Below are 27810 nucleotides of genomic sequence, written 5' to 3'. Positions count from 1 at the left end.
TTGAGAGTTGCTGAGAGTCGGCTACTTCTCGATGTACAGTGACTCAAAGCGGAGAACTTTCTGCCTTTGTTGGAGTTTTTTTTTTTTAACGGAAATGCCGTTAGGTTCGTACAGGCAGTATTAAAACAAATTATTTGTTTGGATATCGTGGCCATTATGTCAGTAAACTCGCAAGCAGGTGAGTTTAAATAGCGTTTTTTTGGCTGTGCCAGCAGAACAGTTTATGACCCGGGTCGACTGTTTTTACCGGGGGAGCAGCAGCAGCATCACTTTTCATTGTAAACTGTCCGGAAAAAAAAATGTTGAGGACACGTCGTTTTCGTTGTTTGTTAAGAGTTTTGTAAAGAGCTCCTGTGGTTTTACTTCGTTTTGGTTTTGTTTATGTGTTTGTTTTTCTTTAGTATTTTGTTTTTATGAAGATGTATTGCAGCGCTTTGATGTATTGACAGTTTTTTTGACAAATGTAGCGTTAAGCTAATTTAGCTAACAGCAAGCCGTTGTTCAAACTAAGCTAAAATAAAATCTAGATAAATCGTATAGTTACACAGCAGAGATCATTTAAAGGCATTAAACAACAGTTATGGGAGTTTACAGTTAGGCTCACTGTAAACTCAACAGTTAGTGTCCGACGCATACTTTTAATAAAAACATAGATATGACATTAGACACTGGTTGAAGAGTTTACTGCACATGTGTAACGGGCGTTTAACATTTAAGTACTGTACTGTATACTGTAGAGTTTGGAGATACAATCTCACACATCAACTTCACCAGTCAATCTCTTATCTTTCAGCCTTCCAGGGACCAGGGCTGTACTCCCTGTAAAGGGTGGCAGCTGCACTGGCTGCTGGGATGATACGGAAGAGCAGCAGTAGTGGTGGCAGTGGGACCAAGCACACCCAGGGTCTGCCACGACACCTCTCCAAACCCCACACAGGATCTCTGTCAGCTGGATCCGCCAAGACCTTGGACATGGGCCGCAGCTCCAACAACCTCAACCCTCTGAGCAGCATGGGCCTATCGTCACTGCTGGTGGGGGCACCAGGAGTGGACCCCGAGTATGTAATGCAGCTGGTGAATGATGTGCGGTGGTTCGCTGATGTGCTGCTCAGCCTCAAGGATGCTTTCCAGTGTAAAGGTGAGTTCAGGAGGAGCTGGAATGCGGGGGAGTTTGTGGCCGGGCTCTGGGGGTCAGGAAAGTGGAGCACAATAAAATGGCATATTTGAGGAAAGAAAATTCATCTTTGGATACTTGTTACCTATAAGGAGTGTTACCCATAGTAAGCGTTGCATATTCAGTGCAATCAATCGATTTTATTCTACTGAATCACTTTTTTAGATATCTTAGAAAGACTTTCAGCAAACCTCAAATAGCGTTTGCATTCAAGTGATGGTTGAACGAGCAACTTCCATAAAATGATAAGGGCAATTAAGTTGGTAAAGTGCTTTACACAAAATCAGACGTGTCTGTAAGCTTCTGGTCCAAAGAGGCTACTGTCTGTGGAGAACTTATCTCTATATTTTCTATAATACATTTCTCCTCGTATTTTTTCCACTTTTCTTGCTCTTTGAACTGAGGCACTGACACTAAAATTTGATGTTTACCAATGATGCTCTAGATAGCTGAAATTCTCATTTTCTGCTTACAAATTCCATTGTAGATATACTGGAAATGTATTGACAAGAAGTCATGTAGTGTTTGTTTGACCTGTTGCCCACAGGAATGACAAATACTAATGTGTAAACACACCTTAAGCTTTTTAAACAGTGTTACAGTGAACATTTTTCTTGACTTATATGTAGTATATCACAACAACACGGTTATTGTTCCGTTTTGATGCCTTCTGTGCCAAAACAAAAACACACAAGATAGTTGCACTCATTTCTCTGCAAAGTGCTTTGGATAAAATGTCCGGGAAGGCTCTGTGTGTTTTTGTTATGTTACAGATAACTAAAGCCCCGGAGTTTGCCGTTGTGACAGGCAGCCAGAACCACCTGTGGAGTGTCAGTTTATAGTGTGATAACAGCCTCAGTGCTAACATTCTGGAGACTTGCAGTTTTGTTAGTGTCCTAACAGCCGCACTCAGCCACACACTGACACACAAGTACACAAGCATAGCAGACACAGATTACTTACTTTCTGTTTTTGTCACTTGGTTTTGATGGCTTGGCACTTATTTGCAGACATCCACAAACACGCTACCCACACAAACGCACACAGTGTTAAACAAGGCGTTATGGTGGCATGAACACTGATGATAACTTACTCTATGTTGTGTGGATACAATTACTGTTTTTTTTTCATTACCAATTAATCTGTGTACTACTTTTTTTGGACTGATTAATTGTTGACTTTATAACTGTTAAAGCACCAGTGTAATAAGTTTATGTCATGTATAATAGCAGTACATTCTTTCTTGTGAGCAGACCTCTGATTTTGTTTTCTGGCATCTGTTGCACTAACTGTTAGAGTAATTTCCTTTGCTGGAATTAATACAGTAAGACTGGCACCATTACATCTACTGGTACTCCTACTGTATTTCTAAAAGACACATATCTATACACAAACACACACACTGGGGTCCAACCGAAGGTCTGGCAGTAGGAGTGATATGTTTAGCCATTCCTCGAGTTGGAGGAGTGAGGCCCCCGTGAGAGAGCCTTGGCTTGCGTCGTGCTGAGTGTTGTTCTGAGCCATCACAAAAACATTTGGGATATTTGCCTCCCCGTTTACAACAGTTCTTATTCAGCAGGTGGGGATGAAATCATACCATATGACCCCATAATGTCGTTCAGCTATTTGTCAGTCAGATTAATAGTTTATTTTTGTTTTTCCATTCTCAGAGACACTGACACAAGTAATTTTGTGGGACAGCTCATGTAAGACGCTCCTACTATAATGTGGTTTGCAGTCCAGTCAAAAGTAAACACTGAGTCATTTTCATTACTAATTGGTAACAAAGAGTGGCCACAGTTTAAGAAAATGTATTTAGTCAATAGTCTCCCAGTTCTGATTATCACCTTAAAATGTTTTTATTTAGCAGGTAGTGTGGTTTTGTTTTGTTTTGGGTTTTTTTTGGACAAGTTAATGTGATCTTCATGTCTGAAGACCCAGGTATTTATAGCCTTATAGAAAAAAAACTTTTTGTTTTTGTCATTAAGCATTTGCTTTATTTAGAGTAAAAAAAACGTAACTATCTCTAATGACAGTCTAAATAACAGTAATTTGATAATCTTAATCTATCTTAGTATGTCTACATCTTGTCTAGTGTGTGTGTGTGTGTGTGTGTGTGTGTGTGTGCGTTTACATCCATAATTGGATTGGATTAATGGCTCGTCTGTTTTTCGCTGCGGGGTCAGGGAGGTTACACATTCTGGAAAAAGCAACAAAGGTCTGTTTCTCACTGATTTAAAGCAAGCTACGCCTCTACTTTACATGTGGTACTGACACATTAGATGCTAAAAAATAATGGCAAACTCACCTACTAGGGATTATCCATTGCAGTCCACCGCATAGTCCAAATGATTAACTTTAAAGGAGTTTTTTAAAGTTAACTGTAAAATACAAATTCAAAAAAATTCAACTTAACCAACCAGCAATGCTTTTTTTCTACAAAACAACGAATGTTAATAGGGGTGTTCACTGTTTGTCCCAAATGACTTTGTGAAAAACAAATACCTACGCACACTATGTCTCTCTCTATAGTGTTATGTTTTCGTGATTAACAGCATGTGTTAGCCTTTTGCTTGAAAAGACCAACAGCAAGTCTCCATGTAGCTGAGGAAAGTTGCAGCAACAAGGTAGTAAGGGAAGTGGGGAGGAGGTTAGTGAGGCACATGCCAGCTCCCATGTTGTTCTTTTCATATTTGGAATGGTCTGTCACCAGAGTACTGTGTGAAACCGACATAATGCTTTTTTTTTTTTTTTTGCTGATAGGCGTACGCCCTGTTGAGATCTGGCAGGCTTGTATTGCTGTTGCAGAGAGGCAGGTTTGACTCAGTGTGTGTCACACAGCTTCTCATACAGAGAGGGCTTAGCTTGGAAGATGCTTGTTGTTCGTCTCTGGGGCACCTGCTAGCTTTTAGCCGGAGACAGCACATGCATGTATCATGTTTGGCAGACGCAAACCCACGGGGGAGCTCCATCAGTGACCGTATTTAAATGGAGCCGCCACGTTCACACCCACAATTTTACACCTATAGATTCCCCAGGGTCAGATTGTGGTGTAGATTTACACTTTCTCTTTCTCTCTTTCTTTTTCTGACTCAGTGCTTACAGGAATTGTAGCCCAAAAACAGCCAAGCTGTCAAAGAATGTAACCCAAGAGAAGAATGTGAGGCGGTATGAGTTTTGACTGAGTAGGTGACCCCTGTCCCTGTCTCCCAGTTGTCCTGAGATGATCTTTGTACACTTACATGTTGCATCAACACAGACCGTTGAACAGTGAACCTCACCCTCTCACCGCTATGCATCACACTGGCATTAAAGAAAACACATCATATAGCGGTCCACCAAACCTCTCTGAAAATTCTCGGGGGATTAGTACGTAATTGTTGTTAACAGTAAAGTCAAACGTTTTTTTAAGATGTAATATCTCCAACTTGCTCTTAACTCAAACACACTAATTGTGGCTTAAATTCATCTGATGTCAATTTTACAAGCATTTAATAGTCGTAGTTCAAGAGCAGTAATTGTACAGCACTTCGGGGCCAATGTAATAAAAAAAAAAAAAGAAATGTAATAAAAATGTCAGGATATTTTCCTCATTCTGAGGTTTTCATTTGAGCCTGTATAGCACAAGACAGCTTGGTTAATGGTTTTAATCAGGATGAAAAAAAGAGTCCTCTACACACAGCCGGGCTGCTGTCCCCCTCCCATCCCCCCGCTCTCCTGCATACTCTGCATTCCTTTAGAACAAATGTTCACTTGTAGCTATAGTGCCTTCAATAGACTAATGGTAGGTGTGAGGCAGATTGGCTATGAAAACTCTCCTAAAATAAATTCAGTTTAGGTCATATCTCCAACTCTTGAACAATTATCTGCTCAAAGTTGTCATTCATTTTGAAATTTCAGGCTAGGAAAGTCGGGGAAATTATACCTGTTTCTATGGAATTCAAGGCAAATATCTCAGGGGAACAGCTACAGTACTTGAAACAGATTAAATATGCCACTATATTTTTACGAGTTAATACACTGACTGAATGGTCCCTGAGGGAGTTACAACCTATGTGGTAGTCATGTGAAATATACAGGACAGAGCTGTTACTTGGAAGAATTTGGTCTTTCACTTTGTCAGGGATCTTTTTTTACAAAATGCCACTGTTGCACAAGCTCTTATACAAAGCACAAGTCATGTTACTTCACAGTTTCTCTTTGTTTTGCTTTTATTTTGGTAACCACACGGGGGAAAAAAACAGCTGCAAGGTTCCCCTCAAAATGTCTGATTTTCTTTTTCGAAATGTGTTAAAAATTTCCACATTGTTGAAAGTCGCTCAGTAGTTCTCCCTCATATCAAAACAAAAAAAAAAGTTTAGGAATGTGTGTTGAGAAATGTGCGGTTGAATTTATGGATATTGCACAGTCCAACGGGGCTGATCAGGCTTTTAACTTAAAATTTCTTTTCCTGCAGCAACAGATAACCATCAGGACACCAACTTAAATTCTATTTCCTCGAAAGTTTCTTTGTCGCAGGTAGAAAAGAAAAACAAAAGTGTTTCACACCAGCAGCACTTTTACAATTCCACTTCAGGGTAGAACAAACACCTCACAGCATAGTTGCAGCACATGAGGCTGAAAGCTTATTTGCTTAATGTATGGTGTGCATTGTACAGTTTGTTTGACCATAGATAAACTCTGGAACATGTTACCTCCCATAATGCTACAAAAAAGGAAAAGGCATTAAATGTCAGTAAATGAGGAGGAACATGTCTAGCTGACTCACTGGTCCTTGTTTTGCTATGAAAGCTGCAGCTTTTTTCAACTGTTGGTGTCATCATGACACTGATAAGATCGTGTTGTACTCCAGTTAGAATGCATTGTTCAGTGTTTCACTGCACTGGTCTCTAACCGTGTTGTTGTCAGAAGGGCCGACTCTTCTTTTAGAGTAGTATTTGTTAAAAAATGTTCAGAAACTGTGTGGTTGTGGTCTTACAGGGACTCATTTACCTTCATAATGATTTAAAAAAAGTTTTTAATTCGTGGACTTGTCCTCTCTACTCAACAGGGTTTAAATTGCAGTTGTATGAGAATTGGAAATGTAAGTTTCATTGAGTCAACTCAAAGAGACTGAATCTCTGTCCTTTAATAGACTTATTAGAGTTAAGGTTGGAATTATATTGCTTCTATCCCTGTAGCATGAGGCCAGGTTTCAGGTTTTAGCCAGTTTAAAGTCCCAGTTTACTGACCACAAAAGCCACCACTACCCTGTGCAAAATATATCTAGCAATAGCTACCACAAATATCTCTCCTTCTCACACAAGTACCCCTGTGCCAACTGAAGTGGCCACTTGCGGGTGGTGCCTTCAATCGAGAGAAAAGCCGAATTCTAGCACATAATGGTTTAATGGCCTGCTGCTCTTAGGAGAAAGAAAGGAGAGATTTGTTGGGCAGTAACTTTCCCCTGTGATGCTGAAGGATGTTTTTGTGCAAGCTTGTGGTTGGGGTGTGTTTCCTGGGGTGGGATTTATGGTTATGGGCTGTGGATGTTTGTGTAGGAGATTGGTCATGGCGAGGGGTGGATTGGCCAGTGGAGCTCCTGCTAGCAGGGGGACGTTACTTGCTGGTGATTGGGCAGACCCGCTTAAATTTACAACTGTGGATCAGGCCTGCGCAGGAGGGGTCTGAGGCTCGAGATGCTGTTTTGTGAGTCAGACTGTTGTTTATTTTTTTTTTGTGTACAGCCAAAAACAGCTAATGTTACGTTTCTTCAGCTTTGAGTTAAGAGACACTACAAAAACAAATACACAATTAGGCCTGTCCCAACAAATTCGTAGGTCCTTGGATCACACATCTGAAAGAATTAGTCATTTCTATTGCCTAATACAGTCATCTCTAACACACGTTCCCATGGCGTAATGGTGTATTGGGTGACATTATTAATTCAGGTAGGTGGAGATTCATTCACAAAACCTTGTACTACTAACGTCTTGAGGTGAGGTCATCCACAGATGTTCTTGTGTGGGAATAATACTCGCTAACAATATCAACGGTTCATTGTTCCTGGTAGCATTACAACATTACAGTTAGTTGATTTGAGTCATTTTTCAGGCAAAAAAGTGCCACACATTGTCTGTCGCCTTGTCAAATGTGAGGTTTTGCTGTTTTTCTTTTCTTAAATGCAAGTAAATTTATTAGTGTGGTACAACACAACCAGTCTGAATGTTATCTTGGGCTCTGGTGAATTGTGTTTGGCTTTTTATGTGATATCGTCTAAACAGATTGCCCTAATTACATTTATCCAATTTACTAATCATAAAATCTTTTAAATAGGAGTTAATGTGTAGTGGCTTTTCTCCCAGTGTAGCTGATACTTGATAGACTTTGTTGATTCAAGAATGCAGTCTTGTTTTGCACCTGCCCCAAAGTCCCCCAAAACATGTAATGAAGTGTTAAAGAATTAGCCTGACTGTGAAGCCCAGACCTCACAGAGTGTAGTTCACTAATAGGCTGAGAGCAGGTAGCTGTTTATGGAGTGCCTGCTGTTTACTGTCTGTGTGATGTCTGGGGCCCACTCTGTCTCCAAACAAGGCATGGGAAAGACAGAGAGGCACCCAGCAATGCAGCGTTTGTTTGGACAGAGGTGGAAATTAGTGTTTGGAGATGTAACCCTGACTAAACAATTCCACCTGTCGCAGATCAGGTTGCAGGCAGCTCAGCAATGCAAGCAGAGTCTGTTACAGTGAGTATTTAATGTATTCTGGACTTGTGGATAATCTGAGCTTAGTTTATTTGGTCCAGGTTTATCTGCGGAAAGGACAAAAAGTGTCCATTTCCATGTGGAGCGTTTTGGGTGACGATTGAGTCTGCACAGAGAACAATGCGTCACCGTCCTGGAATGAGGTAGACGGATACACATGTAAAAGAAAATCCGAAAAATCATCTGCCTCTGTGGGTGTAAATCCGTCACCCTCCCTCTTTCCAGCAAAGAGTCGGAGGGAGAGGCGTGATGATGGAGAAATGTGGCCTCCTTGGCCTTTCAGTAAAGCCCTGCGGCTGTTTCCCAAGTAGCACTGTGTCACCAGAGCTGCCGAGGCTTGTTTCATGACGAGCCGATCGCGTGTCCAGACAGGCCAGTTGATTGCCTGTTGTTATCAGTGGGGGGAGCAGAGGCTGTAACCTCTGTCAGGCCACCTGAAGATTTGGATTAGAGTCTGGTCTTTCTCTGCACTAGACACACAATGAGCTTTGTTAAGACACAATGGGACCCTCCCCACACATCAATTGAAGGGGTGACATTAATTTAAAAGGCAAATGTTTGAGCTACTGTATTGTGTTAAAGTTGAGTCACCACTTAAACCTGAAATATTTTGGCAAAAATAAGGTATTTGCGACATACATACCAATTCTCTGACGACAGACCAACTGGTTTATTCTGGATGAATGGCTTGAAAAGTTTCTGCTGAAGTTTACCTCTGTCAAAACTGGTCACTAGTGCAAATCATTGAAACTGAAATGACTTTGAGCTACTAACTTTTTACAGCCACATTTCATCTTATAGAGGCTGAATACTGATCTATTTTGGGTGATGTACTGGCTTTAATGACCTTGTTATTCATCAATATTTAGGAGAATCCTTTACCTTAGGAAATGCATCAAGGGGACAAGTTTTAAAAAATGCATCACAATATACTTTTTGTGTGTTGCTTGAATTTTCATACTTATAGGGCCTTTTTCTGTGGTTCTTTTAAATCTGTTGACATACTGAGCGGCAGCAGAACAAAATTTCAAATGATAATTGAATGAAAATGACAGGCAGCATGTACTGTATGGAGAAGCATCCCAGAGGCAGTGCTGTAAACTCAAGAGCATTTCAGCCTTTGTGCTATGGGTTTGTGATGTTACAGTACATCGTGAAATTCTCATGGAAAGAAAGTAAGTGAATTCAGAAACCTTCTGCTGGCCTGGTGACGTTTTAATTCTAAATTAAATTAAAGTTATCTGTACAGTATGAGCAAAATCCACTTGCCGGAATTGTAACACACATATGTCAGGAGTTGCGTATCAAAAAAGGGGCAAGCAGCATGACTGTCAGGCTGGGACGGTCATGCTGCTGCAACCTCCCAGGTGAAACTAAAGAGCTGAACAGCCAGTCGTCAAAATTAAATAAGCAACTTTTTTGTTAATTCATTGTTTAAATACATTTTCAAGAAAAATGGCAAGCCCAGTGTCTTAAATATGAGTGTTTTTGGCTTTTCCTTGTCTTACACTTTAGTTGACGTATCTTTGTGTTTGGACTGTCGAATAGTTTTCAGTGTAGTTTCAGGGTTAAAATGAGTTCTGTTGTGATTCAAAAATTAAACTATTCAATTTAGTAAGTGTGGTATTTTTTTTTTTTAGCTATATTGCTGTGTATTGTTAGGTGTACATTTTTTCCCTAAAATGGAGGGAGGTTTTGATCTTGTAGAAAATAAATGGAGCAGACCGAGCGTGAAGCGTGGCTGGGACATCAGCTCATCCCACCACTGTAAAGAAAGACAAGGCGGCCTTGAGCTGCATTGGCGTTGGCAGGGGGTCTTCCTTTAAACAATATGGCCCAGCTCTATGCCTCAGCACTGTTATCTTAGCCAAAACAATGGCATGGTCCCCACAATTGCCAACAAATTTCCAGTGAGCTTTTTGATGCCATTGTTGTGACAAAACCACTCACCACTGATTTTTTTTTTTTTTACCAGCTTTTTCTCAGCCGTCTCGCGCTGCACTGAGCACAGATCGTCTCACACAATTCAGAGGGCAACACTGGTGGTCATCAGTATGAGCTGTCATGCAAAATTTGACCTTGTTTTGATAACTTTATTCACATTTCTGATTGATAAATGTAACTCTTTTGTTTGAATTTTTTTTATTTGGATTTTTAGGGTGAAGAATTAACAGTGATCTGAGTAGCCTAATTGCTCGCTCACTGTGCAGACTGCGCTGGCATACACATGCTCAATCTGGAGGGTAAAGTCCTGTGCACACTTATATTTGCAAATCTGGGTTTTAACCACTGTGAAATCTGTTTTTTAATACCTTTTAATTGAAAAAGCAATTATTAAGGTTCACTTGTGCCATTATAGTGGCATGGTCTCAGCTTTTTTGATCTGAAGTTTTTTGCCCTGGACCCCAATCTGAGTCCTTGAAAATTAAGCATGTCTTGATCCATTTATATTTTCTTTCATATTACAGCAGCAAAGTAACACGATTAGCCCAAAGTGGGCTTACATTAGAACTAGAAGTAGAAAAAAAGCATTTTGAATATGTTTGACAGCTCTAAAAAATGCAAGAAATTAGTACAGAACTCAGACGGCCTCTTTTCCAGAGCACTTTTTGAGGTGTGGTGTAAAATGTTAATAGAATGGATGCGAGAAGCTCCGCTGTCATTAGTGTGGACATGGTCTTTGTTCACTGATGGTCATTGAACAGTCGTTAATTAAAATTGCTGGCTGCTGTTTATTTGTTTGTGCCTCTCCGATACAGTGTTTTAACTCTGCACAGTGGTTCGACAGTTGGCAGTAGGTGACAGTAAACAAAGGATAGAGCCAGAACCAATCCATGAAAAAAAAAAAAAAAATCCAATCCTTTTTAACCTCAGCTCCGGTCCAGCAGATTCGCTTAGGGCATCCCTCTGTCTTTATTGCCACAACATCTCAGCCTTTGTTATTTCCTCACAATTTGTACCCCTCTTGCTTCTCTGCAGAACAGATTAGTCTAATTAAATTCTTTTCTTTTCAGAGGAAAGGGAAATGGGTGATTCTAACCTAAATTACTGCTGTGATTCCACAGCAGCACCTTCAGTCACGCTCCACTTGTGTCAGTTCTCAGGTGTGCACCTTTTTAGGAATGACTCTCAAATGCTAATGGAAAAAAAAACACGCACTGTCTTTGATAAGAAAATCTTCAAACGCCGGGGAGCTAACCAAAAATACCCTAATGACCACAACTGAGAAGGGGGGGTTAAAAGGAAGGGGTATTGGAGGGGCTTAGTGAAGGCCCATTGTCAGTGTTAGCAGGGAGGGTGACTTCAAAGTGTGTGTTGCAGGGTCAGGGACCTCTCGCCTTGGGGCAGGGGAGCAGGTGAGCCCCCTGCTCTACAGGATGCTTTTTCTCTAATCCTGAGTTGTGGAAGCTGGGGACAAGGATCGGTTAGTTTTTGACCATCGAGGTGAACGTTGGTATATTTGTGCTGTTAAAGTTTTGTATATTTGGAGAGTGTCTTCAAGAAACGCTCTTCTTTTTCTTGTTAGTTAACTCACCTTGTGATTCTTTTCTTGCTCATGTTGGCTTATGTTAATGCCTGTTTCTCCTGTCAGTCATGAAATAGTGTCACAGATGGCCTTGGCTTTATGTGCCATTTGTGGATTATCTCTCTTCTACCATGTTTTACACCAGCCAATTCAATTAGTGCGTGTGTGTATGAATAAGAGAGGAGCAGAAAGGGCAACACACACACACACCCAGGCTCTCATTTTCACTCCCTCTGTAATTCCTTTTAACGTTCCAATAAATTCAGTCTCTCATCTCACCCTGCTGCCTGGTGGGATGGCCTTGATGAAAAACAGATGGCTTTTCTGTTTCCACCCGGTGCCCCTGCTTCTTCCAAAACAGTGAGTTAGACATGAACTCACCAATTGTCTGGTGCCAACATGCAGAGCCGCTGCTGATTAACCTGCATTAGACCCTGACACGGACTATCTTCCTGTTGACTGGAGAAAATTAATCATGTCTCTATTTATATTTTCTCTCTTTTCTTTCTTGATTTGCCCAAACAACGTAACTCTCTGTAAAACACACAGCAATACGGTTTTGTAATACGTGCTGCAGGGATTCTCTAGAAAACATTCATATTGAGGACCTTTTTAGTTGTGAATAAGAGTACAGAGGGTCGGAAAATCCCTTGGTTAAACACATAAATACAGGCAAACAGGGTACTACTCATCACTGCTTTGCCTGGTTCTACAGGAAAGACATGCCTTTCATAGCAGAATCACTGATAGAATGTGATATGGTCAAAAGGCTAAGGGCAGAGGAGTAATCCGAATGCATTTTGTACATTCTTTTCCTCTTCAAGTGTCATCTTCTGAAACCTCACTGGTAACAGGGAGAAGTTCAAGATTTTCCTCACCGCTCACACTGTCTGCTGCTGATTGCTGCGGGAGAAGTATGCTTGTATAAGAGCTACCATGTGTTAATCACCTCCAAAATTTTTTTTTTTTTAAATCAGATTCTGCATTGTAGTTGTATTTACCAAGGGACCAAGGACTCAGAGATGTTGACAGGCACGGTAACAGTTGTATTTATAAAATCTGGAGCTTTTATGTTAAGGGGGACGTTTGTTAAGGTCGACTCTGCCTCACGTTACCACAAAAGCGCAAAAAGCGCATCCTCATTTTTGCATTGATCATCTTTGCTTGTGTGTGAAATGGTGTAACATGTTTATGATACTCGCCTCTTCCGTTGTACGTGGTGTCACTCTCTGACTGCAGGAAGCAGAAAAGAAGTTGCATCACAGTAGTTTCCTGCAGCAGAGTTTGTCACCGTCTCTCAACCACAGCTGTCCCAGTCCACATTTCATCTCAAAACACAACAGAGCATGTACTGTGTTTTATTTGCCCTGAGGGGAATTGTCTAGATTAGACACAAGACGACAGCATAGTTTCATAGTTTCAAAATGACAGTATTTGCCAAGTCATGTGTGTGGCAATGACAAAAAGAATGCCAAGAATTAATCTGATGCTGGCTAACCTGTGACTCAAAATGCAGTGAGTGACTGGTGACTTTGACTAATAGATGTGTGAGTGCAAACTGTCCATGGTAGTTGGCTTTCTGATTTATGGAAACTTTTGTTGGTCTTGTCATGTCATGACACTTATATGACTTAACCTGGGTCTCTTTCTTGTTTTTTTTTTGGTCCAGAGAGTCTGGAAGGTCTTCAGAAGGTGGTACAGGAACGTTTGGCAGAGTTACTTCGCGTCCTCAAGGCTGTCATCGGCAAACACCAGACCCTCAACTCGGTGGACATCCTGGGTGCGGCTGGCACGGTCATTGCCAAGGTGAAAGGTCAGTACTTAGTCACTAGCATGCATGGGTGCACACAGACATACAGGTAAACACACACAGGCGCCCAGATGATGCTCAAATATCTTGGTATGAAATCTCATTACGTTACTACTTGTTATGTGTTCAGACTAAGGTTTTACGTCAGTCTTTCAAACCAAATACCTTGCAGGAATATTTTATTGATTTCTGTTCAGTTAGGGTTGGCCTGGAAATTTGTTTCTAAGAGGTCACCGTGTGAGGGGTTGTTATTCCTTCAACAGCAGATCCATTTCCTATCCACTGAACGAAAACAAACAAAAGGAATCTCAGCTCACAAATTTATCTGCTAGAAATGTGATCCACTGCGAGGGTAATTCTTCACTTGACTTGCACACAAGAATGTCCACAGCGGAGCCTACATGGCTGTAATTTGCATTCCATATTTCAGCGACTGCGGCCAGTCAGGCCCCTTTGGCAGGCCGCTTGTCAGCCAAGCACATCCACGTTTCTTCATTCTTCTCCCCGTGTCGTGACGCGAAGGTTGTGTGACAGCTCACCTGCCCTGTCTCAATATCTCAGTGGTGACCTACTGCTCAAGAATGCTTATGAGTGCTTGTCTGCAATCTTTAGCCCACTGAGTGGTTCTTTGACAATGTCTAGAATGCAAAAAGGAAACAAAAGAGATCAAGTATTAGATCAGCCAAAGGAATTATTGGCATGGTTTAGACAAACTGAACAGGATGGAAAAATGACACCATGAAAGTCCTTACTCAAAACTGAAGGCTTTTATCATTTATACACATTTATAAAGCATTCTTCTGTATAAAGACCAGAGTTTCAGTGAAACCCAGTTAAACACCTATAATAAACTAAATGGGTTTCCTAAACTACCTGAATTTTCTAAAATACAAAAAACATTTTTTTTTATATTACAAATGGTGATGCATATTAAATAGTTTCTTTGTCAGTGTCGTCTGCTGTCAGCTACTTTCATTCAGTTATGGCTGGCTGCCAGATCATTTTGAAGTGTGGCAGTAAATTAGGGAAAAACAAAACACTATTCGCTGAGGCTGAGTTGAGGCTTTGAAATCAGTATTGATTATAGAAATGTTGGCTCGGTACTTCCCTATATACAAAAATCACATCAATCAGTCAACATTTTCCCAGTTACTGTGGATGTGAAGATTATATTATTACTTTCAGAAAAGAGTATTATCAAGATATTTAGGATATTACATCCTAAAATTGCTTGATAAAATGCATAAACACCCTGAGACAGATGAGATTATGTTGCTACTGTACAGTATGGCAGGGCAGTGTGCCATTGTCCCTATTCTATAAATACTGCTTATTTATAGAATACTGCTGTAAATACACTAGATGTGTACTTTATCCAGATTACAAGTGGAAACTTGGGAATTTGCCTGACCACAAGGGGGTGCTTTACATCACCTCACTCCCTGGCTGGACTGTCCCTAATGGCCAGCAGGTAACATAATACTGGCACAGCCAGAGAGCCAGCGGAGGGCTGAAAAGCAGACTGAAAGAGGAATGAATCAGTGGGACGTCAGAGATGAAGACTCAAAGGTTTGGATGATAACAGGTCTTGTGCGCCTCTCTGTCTTCAGAGTGTGTTGTCTTTTCACTCATGTTGCTCTTTGATGCTTGGTCATGACACTTGGGGCATTTGGACAGCTGCCAGACTTTACTGGAAAAAAATCCTCCTCCCTCCCTCCTTCACCAAACACATGGTTGCCTAACCAGTTTCAAATGCAACTTACATGTAGGTGTTATCCACTCGTTATCAGCTGTTCTCCTTCTATTGTTTTTCAATTTGACTCTGTAGACACATTTTGAATAAACCTTAAAATCAGCTGTATAATGCACAGGGTCTCATTCTAGACAGAGACTACTATTGTTGTATCACCCATCCTCCCTCTCTGTTTGTGTGTCATCAAAGATATGATCTTTGCTTTCATTGGCCCAAACCAGACCCAGACAAGGTTTCTTGCCTGGTCACATTTAAGGAGAGTGTTCATTTTCCTTTCTTTGTACAGAAAAACTGCAGGGTACTGCAATAAAAGTGTCAACCTCCTAAACTTATTGAAATTCTTTCCCTGCTCTCTGTCCCTCTGTCTGGAGAAGATGCTGGCAGCTGACAGTGTATTTGTTTACTGCAGATAAACATATTGTAGGTTTATTTAATTGATCTAAGAAAAGCATGTTGTTCCATGTTCATGGAAAATCATTTCTGCATGTTGTTTGTTTTTAGTTTGCCTTACTACTCAAGCGATTATATTAGAGCAAACATTTGTCATAGTACAGAAATCCTATTGCATCACAACAGAATCATCAGAAAATTGTTAGACATGCTTTAACTCACTCAAGGTATTTTTCAGGGGTCCCCATTGTCCCAGTTAAGCCTCAACCGTGAGAAAACAATGGCCCCTGTACTTGAATGATGCAGTTTCCATATTTCAATTGTGACAAGGGGGGCAGAGCTCTGGAATCATTGTTATGAGACCCACAGGATGTCCTGAGGAAGAAGTCAGTGCAGAGTTGTACGCTAGCATTCAGGGCCAGGGAGGTGCACGGCAGGGAGGCTCGCACCACTGCGTCTCCTCTCTTTTGGTGTCTCCCAAAAGAGTCTCCCTGGAACGTGGGGTTGCCTCCTCAACCCAGGATGCCATGACCTTTCTGTGCTTCTTCATAGGCTGGGAATTTACAATTATTCAGCCACCCCTGACATGGGTTGATTTTGCTCTCATGAGGAGAAAATGGAAGCACAAAAGTTAGAGGGCAGTCTCTAAACTGGAACTGTTTAGAGCTTCTTTCTTTTTTTCCAACAGCTGATTCATGTTGTTGAGGTTTTGTAGTCCTGGTTACTAGACAGTGATGCCAGGTGACACAGAGCAAAGGTAAGTCTTGTCACAGCTGTTTATAATGTTATATGTCACAGAACTCAAGCTGTGTGAGTGTTTCCTGTTGCGGGGCAGACAGGAAGTAGTCGGATTTCACTGCCAGTGTCTTTGGTTCCTGTGACTGCTTTCTGCAAATGTCTTCTTGCTGAGTAAACTGTTTCCTGAGAAAGAAAGCGCTGTGCACATGTTTACCGAGGTTTGTCGAGCTTTGGCGGCCTTTACCGTTCTAAAATCGCAGGGCGTGAAGAGATGTCAGAGCGAAGAGTGTGTGCAGTTGATTGCCTTTTTTTGTGTACGATCAACATGAACGATGACCTGTGGAATTACAACACAATGGAACGAAGGAGAGAAAATATGGGATTGTTTCTGAATATTCTTTGAATATCTGTTTTTGGAGAGCCTTGAAGCTGTTCCAGAGGACATTTTTGATTCGGTAGGAAGACATACAGTATGTACATGTCATTGCCTTAAACGGCTTCTGCCCTAACAGATGTAGTTTTTAAGCTGTTTTCATAGCTTTTTCTTTAAAACCTGTGACCCTGTGTTACTGCCCAGGGGGTTTGTCTTTTGGTCTGTCATCGAGGAGCATGTCAACACTTACTTGAAACATCTTTAGCCCTTGTAGAGGCGATAAACCACTCCCCACAGAAGCCAAATGGTTAAGTGTGGTCTCGATTGTGATTGTGGCACGAGCAAAAAAAAAAAAAGACATTGCTGTGGGGCAAATTACATGCATTCAGTCAGCATTTAATTTGTTGTTGGTTTCAAAATTAAACTTAGCTCTTTGTTTCACTCACATGTCATTTATTTGATCTGTTGATGTTGTGTTTATGATGTTGATGTTGTGTTTATGATGTCTGTGGTTAAAACGTCATCGTTCACCAGCATACAGACCTAGCTGTGTAAATACTTTTGTTGAATGATTGAGTATACATAAAGTGGTTTGTAATACTGTTTTATTTTGGCTGAAGTTCTTGTGTGCTTTATCACCCTCCGCAGGCGTTAACTTCAAGGAAGTGAACCCAGAAAACAAAAACGCTATATTTGGCGAGATATACACATCCATTGACACTTTGGCTTTCACATTCGGCAATGTGTAAGTACAATGTTTGTTTGCCCTTTCAACACCACTGGATTTCTATGACTGTTTTATGTAACTGGCAAGAAAAGTGTTACTGATTTTAGCCAACAGATGTGAGCTTGCTGGTCTTGTTGAACGTAGTAATCGTTTGTGCCTATATCTGTGTTTTGTGTCATTTCCTTTGCCTGAATAATCACTTTGAATAACATTATACTCAGTTACATGCCTGAAAGCGCTTCTTTACTGAATGAATTGCAGTTTTGACCGTATCAGACTGTACTTTTGACATACATCTGCATCCACACATCTGCCCCTCAGAGTTTCTGACTTCCTTATGGGAGATGTGGACAGTGGCTCAGGGTTGGGGATCCCCCAGACCGGGAGAAGCAGGGTGAGACACCATCTTTCTTTTCCCAGCTTTCAGGCTTGCCTTTCTTTTTTTTTTTTTTAAAGCTTTGTTTTGAAACAGGACAGTTTTCAAAAGGGTGCACTCAAAGCTGCAATTTTACCATGCCTACATTTAAAAAGCCTCAAAGACTTGCTTTCTGTACTTAATTGGGGTGTTGAGAACCCAGCTGCTTCTGATGTCTGACTTTGATTGTATGTCTGCTATACCCTCCTTTTAATCTAAAATGCCTTTTTCACAGTCTTATGACAACCTCTCCGTGGATCCTGAGGGATATGTTTCAGAGAAGGGTGACCTTGGGGGTAAGTGCTATTCACATTTTGCCATTTACCCCTGAGCAAAGTGGGTGCACGATATGTCCATTCTGAATTGTAATAGCTATTAATGGCTGCTTTACAAAACATTTAACGGTTGCTTTGTGGAGTGTCAGTTTGTGAGTTAGCTGAGTGATTTAGGCTTTGGACTCCTGAATGCCTGAGGTAGACCCGCCCTAAACCTCTGCTTCCACCCCTGTTATTTCTGCTGCTTTTTTCATACTAGCTGCTCGTTTTCTCCCTCTCCGGCCACATATCTGACATTCCTCGCCTGTTTAGCTGTAGTTCCGTGTGGGATGGGAAACACATGGGGTTTGTGTTGAATCAGATGGCGGGCGGCTGGGAGAGGTGTATCACTGTTTAACCAATAAAAACAAATAATTCTGTTGGACTATTTTTAAGGGCACCCAGCACTTTTACACCCCTCTACACTGTCATCTTCAGTTACCTCAGTTTTGTTTTTGTTTTTTTTCATTTACCACCCACACACATCTGTTGCGATAGCAGAACTGAGACACATCAATCCAGCTCTTGGCAATTTGGTTGATCCCATATGTTTCGATTCACTTTGTTGTGATATGTGTGTTTCCTCTGCTGACTTCACAGGCCCAGAGGTGCAGTTGTCACGGGAGGAGGAAGTTGACTTGACCTTGCTGAAGAATGACAGCGGGGTGGAATCTGCTCTACTCTACGCCAAGGCCTGGTCCAAGTACATCAAAGACCTTCTGGCCTGGATGGAGAAAAGAATGGCCATGGGTGAGACACTGAGACTGTTGACAGTGCAAACAGAGGGTTACTGCATTAGGATATTATACTAGATATTATGAGAAAGTATATGATTATTGATGACGTTTGAACTTTTCATTTATATTTAGTGTAAAATATCCCATAGTTCCCGTATCAGCTGAAGCTCATGAATGTAAAATGTGTGTTTGTTTGGGGCCATCATTGTGCAGTTAAATAAAATACACTAATACATGCATGCAATACACTTATCCAAAAAAAAGTAGTTAATCATTTGTTGATTACAAATATACATAATTCCATACTCTGTGGATTTTTTCCTCTTTCAGATATTGAGTATGCTAAAAGTTATTCCAAGATGGCTGAGTCTGCAAAGACACTGGCTAGTCAACAGGTAACCAAAGAGCCATTCAAGAATATTGACCTCATTGTTGTTCATGAAGTTAATATTTGTGTGTAATTGTTATAGAATTGTTACCCCAAATCTTTATTCAAATAAGTATTAATGGCAAATAATAATGTAGGCATAATTTATTTATTTTTTATTTCATTTATCGAAGGACTACATGCCATTCAGTGATATCTACGTTTCCACATTCAAGAAGGATATTGAATACAACCAGCTGCTGATTCAGACAGCAATGGCTCTTCAAACCAACAAATTCATTCAGGTGAGAGTGGTCAGAAGCATTAGACTGTCGCCTACATGGGGCACTTCAGTTTGTTACCTTGCCTCGCTACTAACCAAACCTCAAAATATCTATTGCTGTGTTCATTTCAACATGTAAAACAATCAGAGGAATATACTGTTAGCCAGCAAGACCTGTAGCAACAGATGTGGTCTAGAATGTTTGAACTTAGAAAGTTTGATATGGACTGTAATATTTTGTATGAGGACCAAATGATCAGGAGAATAAACTCAGAAAAATGCGGTTTTGAAGTACCTCATGGTAACTGTTGACCTTTCACCTGTTTCCAGCCTCTTATGGCTCGCAAGAATGAGCTGGACAAGCTGAGGAAAGACATCAAGGAGCAGTGGCAGAGGGAACAAAAGAAAATGGTATGTAGAGAGTCTCTGTGCAGTTACATACTATTATATAGTTACCATCAGCTCAATAGAAATGCCAGTGGTCTTCCTTTTTGTGTATTCTACAGTAAATATTACAATGCTGTAAGCCAGCCAGGTGGCTGTCAGATATGTGAAGGCTAACATAGTGAAAATCATGCCATGCTGTCTGGCAAAATGTATGAACAGTGTCACTTCACATGTAAGGTTGATCAACCACAAAGGTGTGTCTGATTATATTTACGCACACCCGTGTCACAGTTTAATCACATGGGCTGATCTGTGTGGTTTTGGCAGCAAGAGGCAGATGCAACCCTGAGAAAGGCACGAGCGCTGAAGTCCCAGAGGAGAGAGGAGTACCAGAAAGCCCAATCATCTACCAGCCGCTCCCAGGAGGAGCAGTCTAATAATTCTGGTAACAAACAGCTGGAGAAGAAGAGGAGGCTAGAGGAGGAGGCTCTGCAGAAGGTAGGCAGGGAAGACCATAACAGTGGGAAAATAATCTGTCTCATTGTCTGTGTCTATAGCATTGCATTGTGGTTGAATTCCCACACCTATATTTTCTTGGCAGTTTAGTGCTTCTTTCACATCCTCTCACTATTCTCTGTATCCATTGTTTTGGTCAGGCGGAGGAGGCCAAAGACCTGTACCAGAGCTGTATGGCTGACGCAGGCGTCAGGAGGATGGATCTGGCCAACGCTAAGAGCACGATTCTCACACAGATCCGAGAGATGGTCTTCCAGTGTGACCTTACACTCAAAGCTGTGAGTAGACAGTACATAGCCCAGTCAGAGAGTTAGAGAGGAAATCTGATTAAAGGTACAGTGCATGACACAATTGTAAACAAATTAGTGGCCCTACAACCATAAATTGAAACACAAGACTACAACTTGATATCTCCTTCATTTTAACAGAAAGCTCTTTTACTACAGGGAGTAACACTAAATTTATATTTTTAATGTTTGCATAAACATAGTTGTACTACATGCTGTGTTTCTTGTATTTGGCAACTCTTGGGCTAAAAAAAGATTTTTTTAATTTCATACATTTTTAGGATTGTATAGAAGATCACACTGAAAAATTGCTTGGATAATCCAATTTAAAGCCATTTATAAGCTGACAAAGCCTTACCAGTGCTATATGATGCCACAAAAAGCCAATGAGTCATTCACTCACTCATTCAGCTTTTAATCCATCATTCCTCAGGTGACGGTGAACTGGTTTCAGATGCAGCAGGCACAGACTGTGTCACTCCCTGCCAACTTCCAGGCCCTGAGTGAGAATGCCAAGTTGTACGAACCAGGCGAATGCTATGCCGAGTTTGTCCGGAACCTGCCCAAACATCTGCCTAAAGAGCGCCTGCACTCTGACTCCATCTCTTCTGACAATACCAGGTACCAAAGACTGTGGCTTTGAAAGTGCTACGCAAAACATAAAATTAACATCTCTAAAGACAGGCTCGAGCTCCTCAGGTTTGTGCAAGTATTTTGAAATCTGCTTGCTACACTCCTGTATGACAGTTTACAGTAGTTTAATCACTTTGGTTACGGGGCACATTGTTGCATATGCTCATAATATGAAGCAGTCTGTGTGGTCCAGGAGGGTACATATTTGTATTTGTTCAGCTTTTATTTAGTTTTAGGTCATCTTAGATTAATATTCAGTTCTGGAAAAAGGTCTTTCGAAATATCTTGAAGCTGCTCCCTCCCTTTTAGAACTTACTTACTTCTTCTTTCAGCAAAGGTAACAGTGAGTCACAGTGGGAGGAAGCGAGAGAGAGAGAACCAAGGAGAGACAGAATGCGTGTTGAATTTGTTGCCCTTCCTCAGGAAATATCTGTGGCGCAGGCTGTGTGCAGCAGGGGAGATTGTGAGCGTGAGAGTTTTGCTCTGTTTTAGAGCCGTCCCGAAGACTCTACTTAGATTGTCAAAGCAGTGTCAGATTCAGTTTCCCACACAAACAAACGCCCACTGCCACAGAGAAAATATGCAGTGCTTTATAACTTCAGTTTCTATGTACTAAGTTAATGGTAAGACGAATGATGTAACTCTGTTAGCATTGGTACTTACACATAACAGATCACAATGAGCATTTTGGATTTTATGACTTTGCTCGACATCTATTTACAACTAAAGAATTATAAAAACCTTGAGAAGTCTCAAGCCTGTAATGGACAGAATAAGAGAAGTGCACTAATTATAGCATGTAAGTAACATACCTATAATGTACTAATATACTGTAGCACAGTATTACTACAGTAGTCCTGTAGTATACACATGTCAGATACAAATTTGGCTTAATAGATTAAAATATGTTGTGTCATCAGTTGCTCATTCATAAGACTGTGGTTCATCTGTAAGTAGATAAATTGCCTGTGCTCTTGGTATTAGGTGTTGGCAAAGAAGAAAACATGCTAGAAAATGAAAGTCAAAAATCTCAGTGCATGGTGAAGTAATGGTCGAGCCTCTGGTGTCTGTTAACAATCCCTTCAAACTGCTGCATATATACTGTGTAATATATTAATACTGACTTTTGGGACAGTTGGGACAGTAGAAATCTTGCTTAACAGAACTCATCACATGTAACCTTAAATGCTGACTTTATTTCCCCAGGTTTGTTTTTAACAAAAAGTCAGTTGGCAGCACACATTCCTCCCATGGCAACCTGTCGCAGGCGTCCATCGCTTCCTGTGATGTTCTGAGCGGAGACGAAGCGGACAATCCCTTACACCGGCCAGCAAAGATCAGCGAGCGGAGGTCCAACAGCAGCACAGACATACAAGGTGCATATTCAGATATACAGGAGTGTCAGTTAAGGTACTCGTGACATGATCACAAGCCAAACAAGGAGAGCCTTTGTATTTGCTAGTGCTAAGATTATCAGCAGACTTCAGTTAATATGTACACATAAGCAAATATTCACAAATTCTGACAATCAGTAATTAATAAATTTAACATCTTAAAGTAATTCTTTTTTTTTTATGTACTGTTTTGGTTCTGTGTCTGGAGGTCACTGGTATCTGTGGATCAGATCAGCCTGATCCTCACAGGGACTTACCCTTTGATCTGAGTCATCAGGGCTCGGGACTAAAATCAAAACAGTTGTGTGTTGCTTATTCATCATAAGTCTGTTATATCTGTGTGACTTCTCGTCTCTGAAAATAACTGAAACAATAGCTAAGAATATCACTAAGCGGCTAGCTGTCATGTAACTATATTTCCCTGTTGTGTCTCTGTTCTTGTGTGACTGGTGGTCCGTATTTTTTCTTGCAGCACTGAAAAACCAGGTCCCGCTGAGAGCCTGGGCCTCCAGCAGTCAGGGAAGCCAGGGCGGGATGTGCAGTGACTCGGAGAGTGCTGGAGGCAGCAGTGAGTCGAGGTCCATGGACTCTCCTACCGCCAGTCCAGGTATGAGGATTTTACAACAACCTTTTCTTGATTTAAAAAAAAGGTCTTGAAGGTGTTTGCTCATGGAAATATTGCATCCAAGCTTGGATAAAGGCCCTTGTGATATATTTACCATTTGTATATATATTCTAATCTTTTGTGTAGCTTCCTCATTGTATGCCAGACCCACAAACTACTCATCTCATCTGCACTTCCCTCTGCAACTGAAACTGTTTGCCACACTGTGCAAAGCTGTGAAATGTACAACACTAAATGCACACATGTAGAGCATCATAGCTTATCTGTTCTTGGAATTGCACTGCTGTCCTTGTGTCAGTCTATGGTAAATCTGTACATCAGTGCACGTTACAATTATTCTCCTTACTTGGTTATGTAAATATTGAAGACTTTCCTTTTATTTGTACAGGTGACTTCAAACGACGGCTACCCCGGACTCCCTCTACTGGAACGATGTCTTCTGCTGATGACTTGGATGAGAGGGAGCCACCATCACCCTCAGACAATGGTTAGACATCTGTGCGTGTGTGTGTGTTTGTTTTGTCTTTATGACCATGTGTTAATCTCTGAACTGACGTTAGTCACCCTGCAGACAAGAATTCAGCGTGACGTCAGCTGTCTATTAAGTTTCCTCATCAGCTGATCTGATTTTCAGGTCTGGCAGAGATGGTGACGGAGACGGCCAGTTCTCCTGGTCCCTTCCGAAATGCTCAGATGTCCAAAGCTTCTCAAACCCATAAGCTGAGAAAACTTAGAGCTCCATCTAAGTGCAGGGAGTGTGACAGTCTGGTTGTTTTCCATGGAGCTGAGTGCGAGGAGGTACTGTACATATACTTTATCTAACTTTTTATCAATCAACCACTTAATATTTGGGTTTGTTTGACTGTCTCTGTTTCCTTTCCTGCTCTAGTGCTCCCTGGCCTGCCATAAAAAGTGTCTAGAGACACTTGCTATCCAGTGTGGCCATAAAAAGCTGCAAGGCAGACTACAACTGTTTGGTATTGACTTTGCCCAAGCAGCAAAAAACAGCCCGGATGGTATCCCCTTTATTATCAAGAAGTGCACGTCTGAGATTGAGAGTCGAGCCCTCAATATCAAGGTAAAGTCATTTTTTATGATGCATCACTTGATATCTTGGTTCTTCTATCTTTGGTTCTTTTTTTTTTTCAAGCTATACAAGTTATTATGTTGCCGTAAAAAGCATAGTTTAGGTTATGTCTTGGATATGTCATGGTTGCAGAATCTTTTCTGTCATTTTGTGTCTTAGTAAAAAAAAAAAGATTGATCCATGTACCTGTTTTTTTCCTCACAGGGGATTTATCGCGTAAACGGTGCCAAATCACGCGTTGAGAAGCTCTGTCAGGCGTTTGAAAATGGCAAAGACTTGGTTGAGCTGTCAGAACTGTCGCCTCACGACATCAGCAATGTCCTTAAACTCTACCTGAGACAGGTAGGTCTCAAAAACTTAACAAACAGTCAAAAACTTAATAAACAAGTATAAATGTTTAGTAAAAGTTTTTGGTTTTACTCTTATGTATGTTGACTTATTTTAAATAAACATTGTCCGCTTCCAAGAGCAAAAAAACACACCTGTTTCTCTTAAACAGTTACCAGAGCCACTGATCCTGTATCGATACTACAACGACTTCATTGGCTTGTCCAAAGAGTGTCAGAGAGTGATAGTGGAGGAGGCTGATAAACCTCAGAGCACCCAAACTGAAAGGAAAGGTGGTCCGAGCGTACAGCTCAACAGAGTCATTTTCAAGATCCGAGATCTGCTGCGTCAGCTGCCCACAGCCAACTATAAGACTCTGCGCTACCTTATAGCACACCTGAACAGGTAAGGGCTTTAAAACGAAAGGCCTACAGCCTGTCCATTGTAACGATCGCTGTCTTTTACTCTCTGCACAAACATACTGAAATGCAGACTTCCTCAAAGGACACACTTCCTCAAAGCACAGAGGAAGTGGCACTAAGAACAAAAAACTTGTGCTCTATTTATAGTCTTTTTTTTCTTGGATTTTTTTTTTCTTCAAATGACACAAGCACAGATATTTTGTGCATATGTCCTTTAAATAGATTTGGTGATTTGGAAGCCTAGAAATCAGTGCTATTTTTTTTGACTGCATATTTGCTGACTTTGAACTATTACATGATAGAAAAGTGGTTTCTGTTTGTTAGCAGCTTCTTGAGGGAGACTTCCTGCCACTGATGATCAGTGTCAGTAAAGTGTTTACTCACTTCTCGTCACAGGCCACACTGACAGGCCAGTCTAACTCTGACTCGAAGTCAGTCAGACTCACTCAGATAAATACATGAATAATGTCTGAAATATGTGTGTTATAAATGAAACTAACAATCACTCCTTGTTGCCACAGAGTGACAGAGCAGGCAGAAGAGAACAAGATGACCGCGAGTAACCTGGGCATTATCTTTGGCCCCACACTGGTGAAGCCACGGCAGATAGATGCAGAGGTGTCCCTGTCCTCCTTGGTGGACTACCCCTACCAGGCCCTAATGGTGGAGCTGCTGGTGCGACACTACCAAACAGTCTTTGACGTGTCGCCTCTGTCTGGCTCCGACATCGCCACAACCGGCCAGGGGTCCCCCAGACTCACCCCTCAGGAGAAGGTGCAGCGGCTCAGCAGACACTCCGCCTCGCTGATGGACATCAAAGAGGTGAGGAGGGATTCAGGGTGTGGGCGATGCCGCTCTCACATCATGTTGTAGAGAATGTGGGAATGAATGAATGTATGAATGCTCTCTTAAGCTGTAAAAACAAAAACAGGGCATTCTCCTGGCTTTTTTGTCTTATATATATATTTATAAAACGGAGATGGGAATAAAATGTGAACAGTTCTTGTCCGTTTAATCCTTTTAAGAAATTTGAAATTAATTACATAAGTTGTGTGATCACATTCCTCAACAATGTACATTAACCCAATGAAAATCCACTTACCTTAACTACTGATTACTACATGATGCACAGACAGCTGTTTATTGTGTCCCTGCAGAGTGCCAAAGCATACAAAAGATACTCATCAGTGATCCCATCCTCTCACATCCTGGATGAGGTGCAGGAGGTCCAGCCAGGAACAGACAGAACACAGGTCTCGGGCGTGGACAGACTCAATGGGATCCAGACATCTAGTGGAGGAGAAGTCCAGAGGTCAACCTTAGTATTTGGCCGTCCCAGCACCACCATCGCTTCTACTACGATTGCGGCGCCAAAGGTCCAGCTACGCACCCAGCGTGCCAGACAAGTGTCTCGACCGATCAGCATGCCGCTGGAGCGCCTGCCGACCCCCGCTCAGATCAGCGAGAGGAATAACCGCAATGCTGCTGATAGCGTTGATGCCGCCTCTTCTGAGCGGGACACCGTGGCTGAAACTATACAGGAGACACCAGAGCCAGAAAAGGCACGCCAAAGTGGCTCTTCTAGAGTAAGCGCCTACTACATCACGCCTTTCATTGACACACAGACAATGCAGAGGAGAACATGGGACAGGAAGTACAAGCACTATGATGTTACACCCAGGACTGCTATGATTGTTGCCAACCTGCCTCCCGCCAGCTCTGGAGTGCAACCTATAAAGGCAACCATGCCTGTCACTCTTAATCCAACAGTGACCACTGCTTCTGTGGTCTCGACCACGACTAGTTTGGGCAACATATTCTCCACCAAACCCTACACAGCGCCAGTCAAGCCTTCCTGGACAACCAAAAGGGAAAATGACACAGACAATTCAGTCAGCGAATCTAGCAGCTCACCAAATCTTCCACTAACGCTCAGGGCACCAAGGACTCTGCAACCACCTCCTGGAACTTTCTACAAGCCCCCCGTTTCCATTAACAGCAGAGCTCGGACGCTTCCAAACTGGACTACTACTGTTACCACCATCACCACCACCACCACCACCACCACCTCCTCCTCGGCCCCTATCATCCCTGCCCATGTAGTCACCCCTTCCCCTGCCCTTACAAGCCCCCCACATACACGGCTCCAGACACAGGACTCCACTGACAGCGCCATTGACCCTGGGGTCTCGACCTCTTCTACCCTTTCACCCCCTCAGTCCCCACCCCCGAGCAGCCCTGACGACCTCAGCCCCAGTGAGACTAAGCCTGTCTACCAAAGACTGCGACATCAGCGACTGCAGGAGCTTGAACACAGAGAGGCTCATTTTGTCTGATGCCAAAAAAAAAAAAAACATATTGTATTTGTAAATATTAATGTATCTGTGCCATAACGTAAACTGGGGAAAACATTTTTATCAACAAGCTGAGAGTGGGAGAAAATATAGGCCTGTGAAGATAAACCAAGAAAGTGTTATAAGTACTAATATATTCTTGTTACACGCTGAAGTCATAGTGTCAACGGTGACTGGTCGAAGAAAATACAAACAAATAAGAAAAGAGTGGCACCAACTTGAATGTTTTGTGTCATGTATTAAAATAAAAAGTATATGAATGGTCTATTTTTACGTCAAAGAAAATTTGCTGACCACAAAAGAGATTTCTGTAAAGAATTTGTCTGTAAAGAATTGTAAGCCTATCCTTTTCTTGTTCAATGTCTGATTTGTTCCAAAATTTTATTTTATTGTAATCACACAATGCACTTAATACAGGTTCAAATTCTA

General features: G+C 41.6%; 1 protein-coding gene across 5 annotated transcripts; it reads left to right on the top strand.

Annotated features, from left to right (window-relative positions):
* Nucleotides 1-26: 26 nt before the first annotated feature.
* LOC121193041 (rho GTPase-activating protein 29-like) lies at nucleotides 27-27436 on the top strand. 5 transcript variants are annotated; one of them, XM_041055149.1, is made up of 22 exons: nucleotides 27-178; nucleotides 794-1138; nucleotides 13112-13255; nucleotides 17155-17251; nucleotides 17555-17627; nucleotides 17884-17944; nucleotides 18563-18712; nucleotides 19030-19094; nucleotides 19261-19371; nucleotides 19680-19760; nucleotides 20064-20234; nucleotides 20393-20530; nucleotides 20973-21160; nucleotides 22379-22548; nucleotides 23039-23173; nucleotides 23580-23678; nucleotides 23826-23989; nucleotides 24081-24269; nucleotides 24483-24620; nucleotides 24778-25010; nucleotides 25549-25849; nucleotides 26185-27436. In XM_041055149.1, exons 2-22 carry the CDS (start codon nucleotides 853-855, stop codon nucleotides 27361-27363), a joined length of 4173 nt encoding a protein of 1390 aa, XP_040911083.1. In that variant the 5' UTR covers nucleotides 27-178; nucleotides 794-852; the 3' UTR covers nucleotides 27364-27436. The 5 variants fall into 5 exon arrangements, with proteins under 5 accessions (XP_040911083.1, XP_040911087.1, XP_040911085.1 ...); XM_041055153.1 differs by lacking the exons at nucleotides 27-178; nucleotides 794-1138; nucleotides 13112-13255 and adding an exon at nucleotides 15640-16152; XM_041055151.1 differs by lacking the exons at nucleotides 27-178; nucleotides 794-1138; nucleotides 13112-13255 and adding an exon at nucleotides 16276-16588.
* Nucleotides 27437-27810: the final 374 nt, after the last annotated feature.

The sequence above is a fragment of the Toxotes jaculatrix genome, chromosome 14, assembly GCF_017976425.1.
Source record: "Toxotes jaculatrix isolate fToxJac2 chromosome 14, fToxJac2.pri, whole genome shotgun sequence".
Classification (NCBI taxonomy): domain Eukaryota; kingdom Metazoa; phylum Chordata; class Actinopteri; family Toxotidae; genus Toxotes; species Toxotes jaculatrix.
The sequence above is the reverse complement of the archived record's forward strand: the minus strand, read 5'-3'. Positions and strand labels throughout refer to the sequence as shown.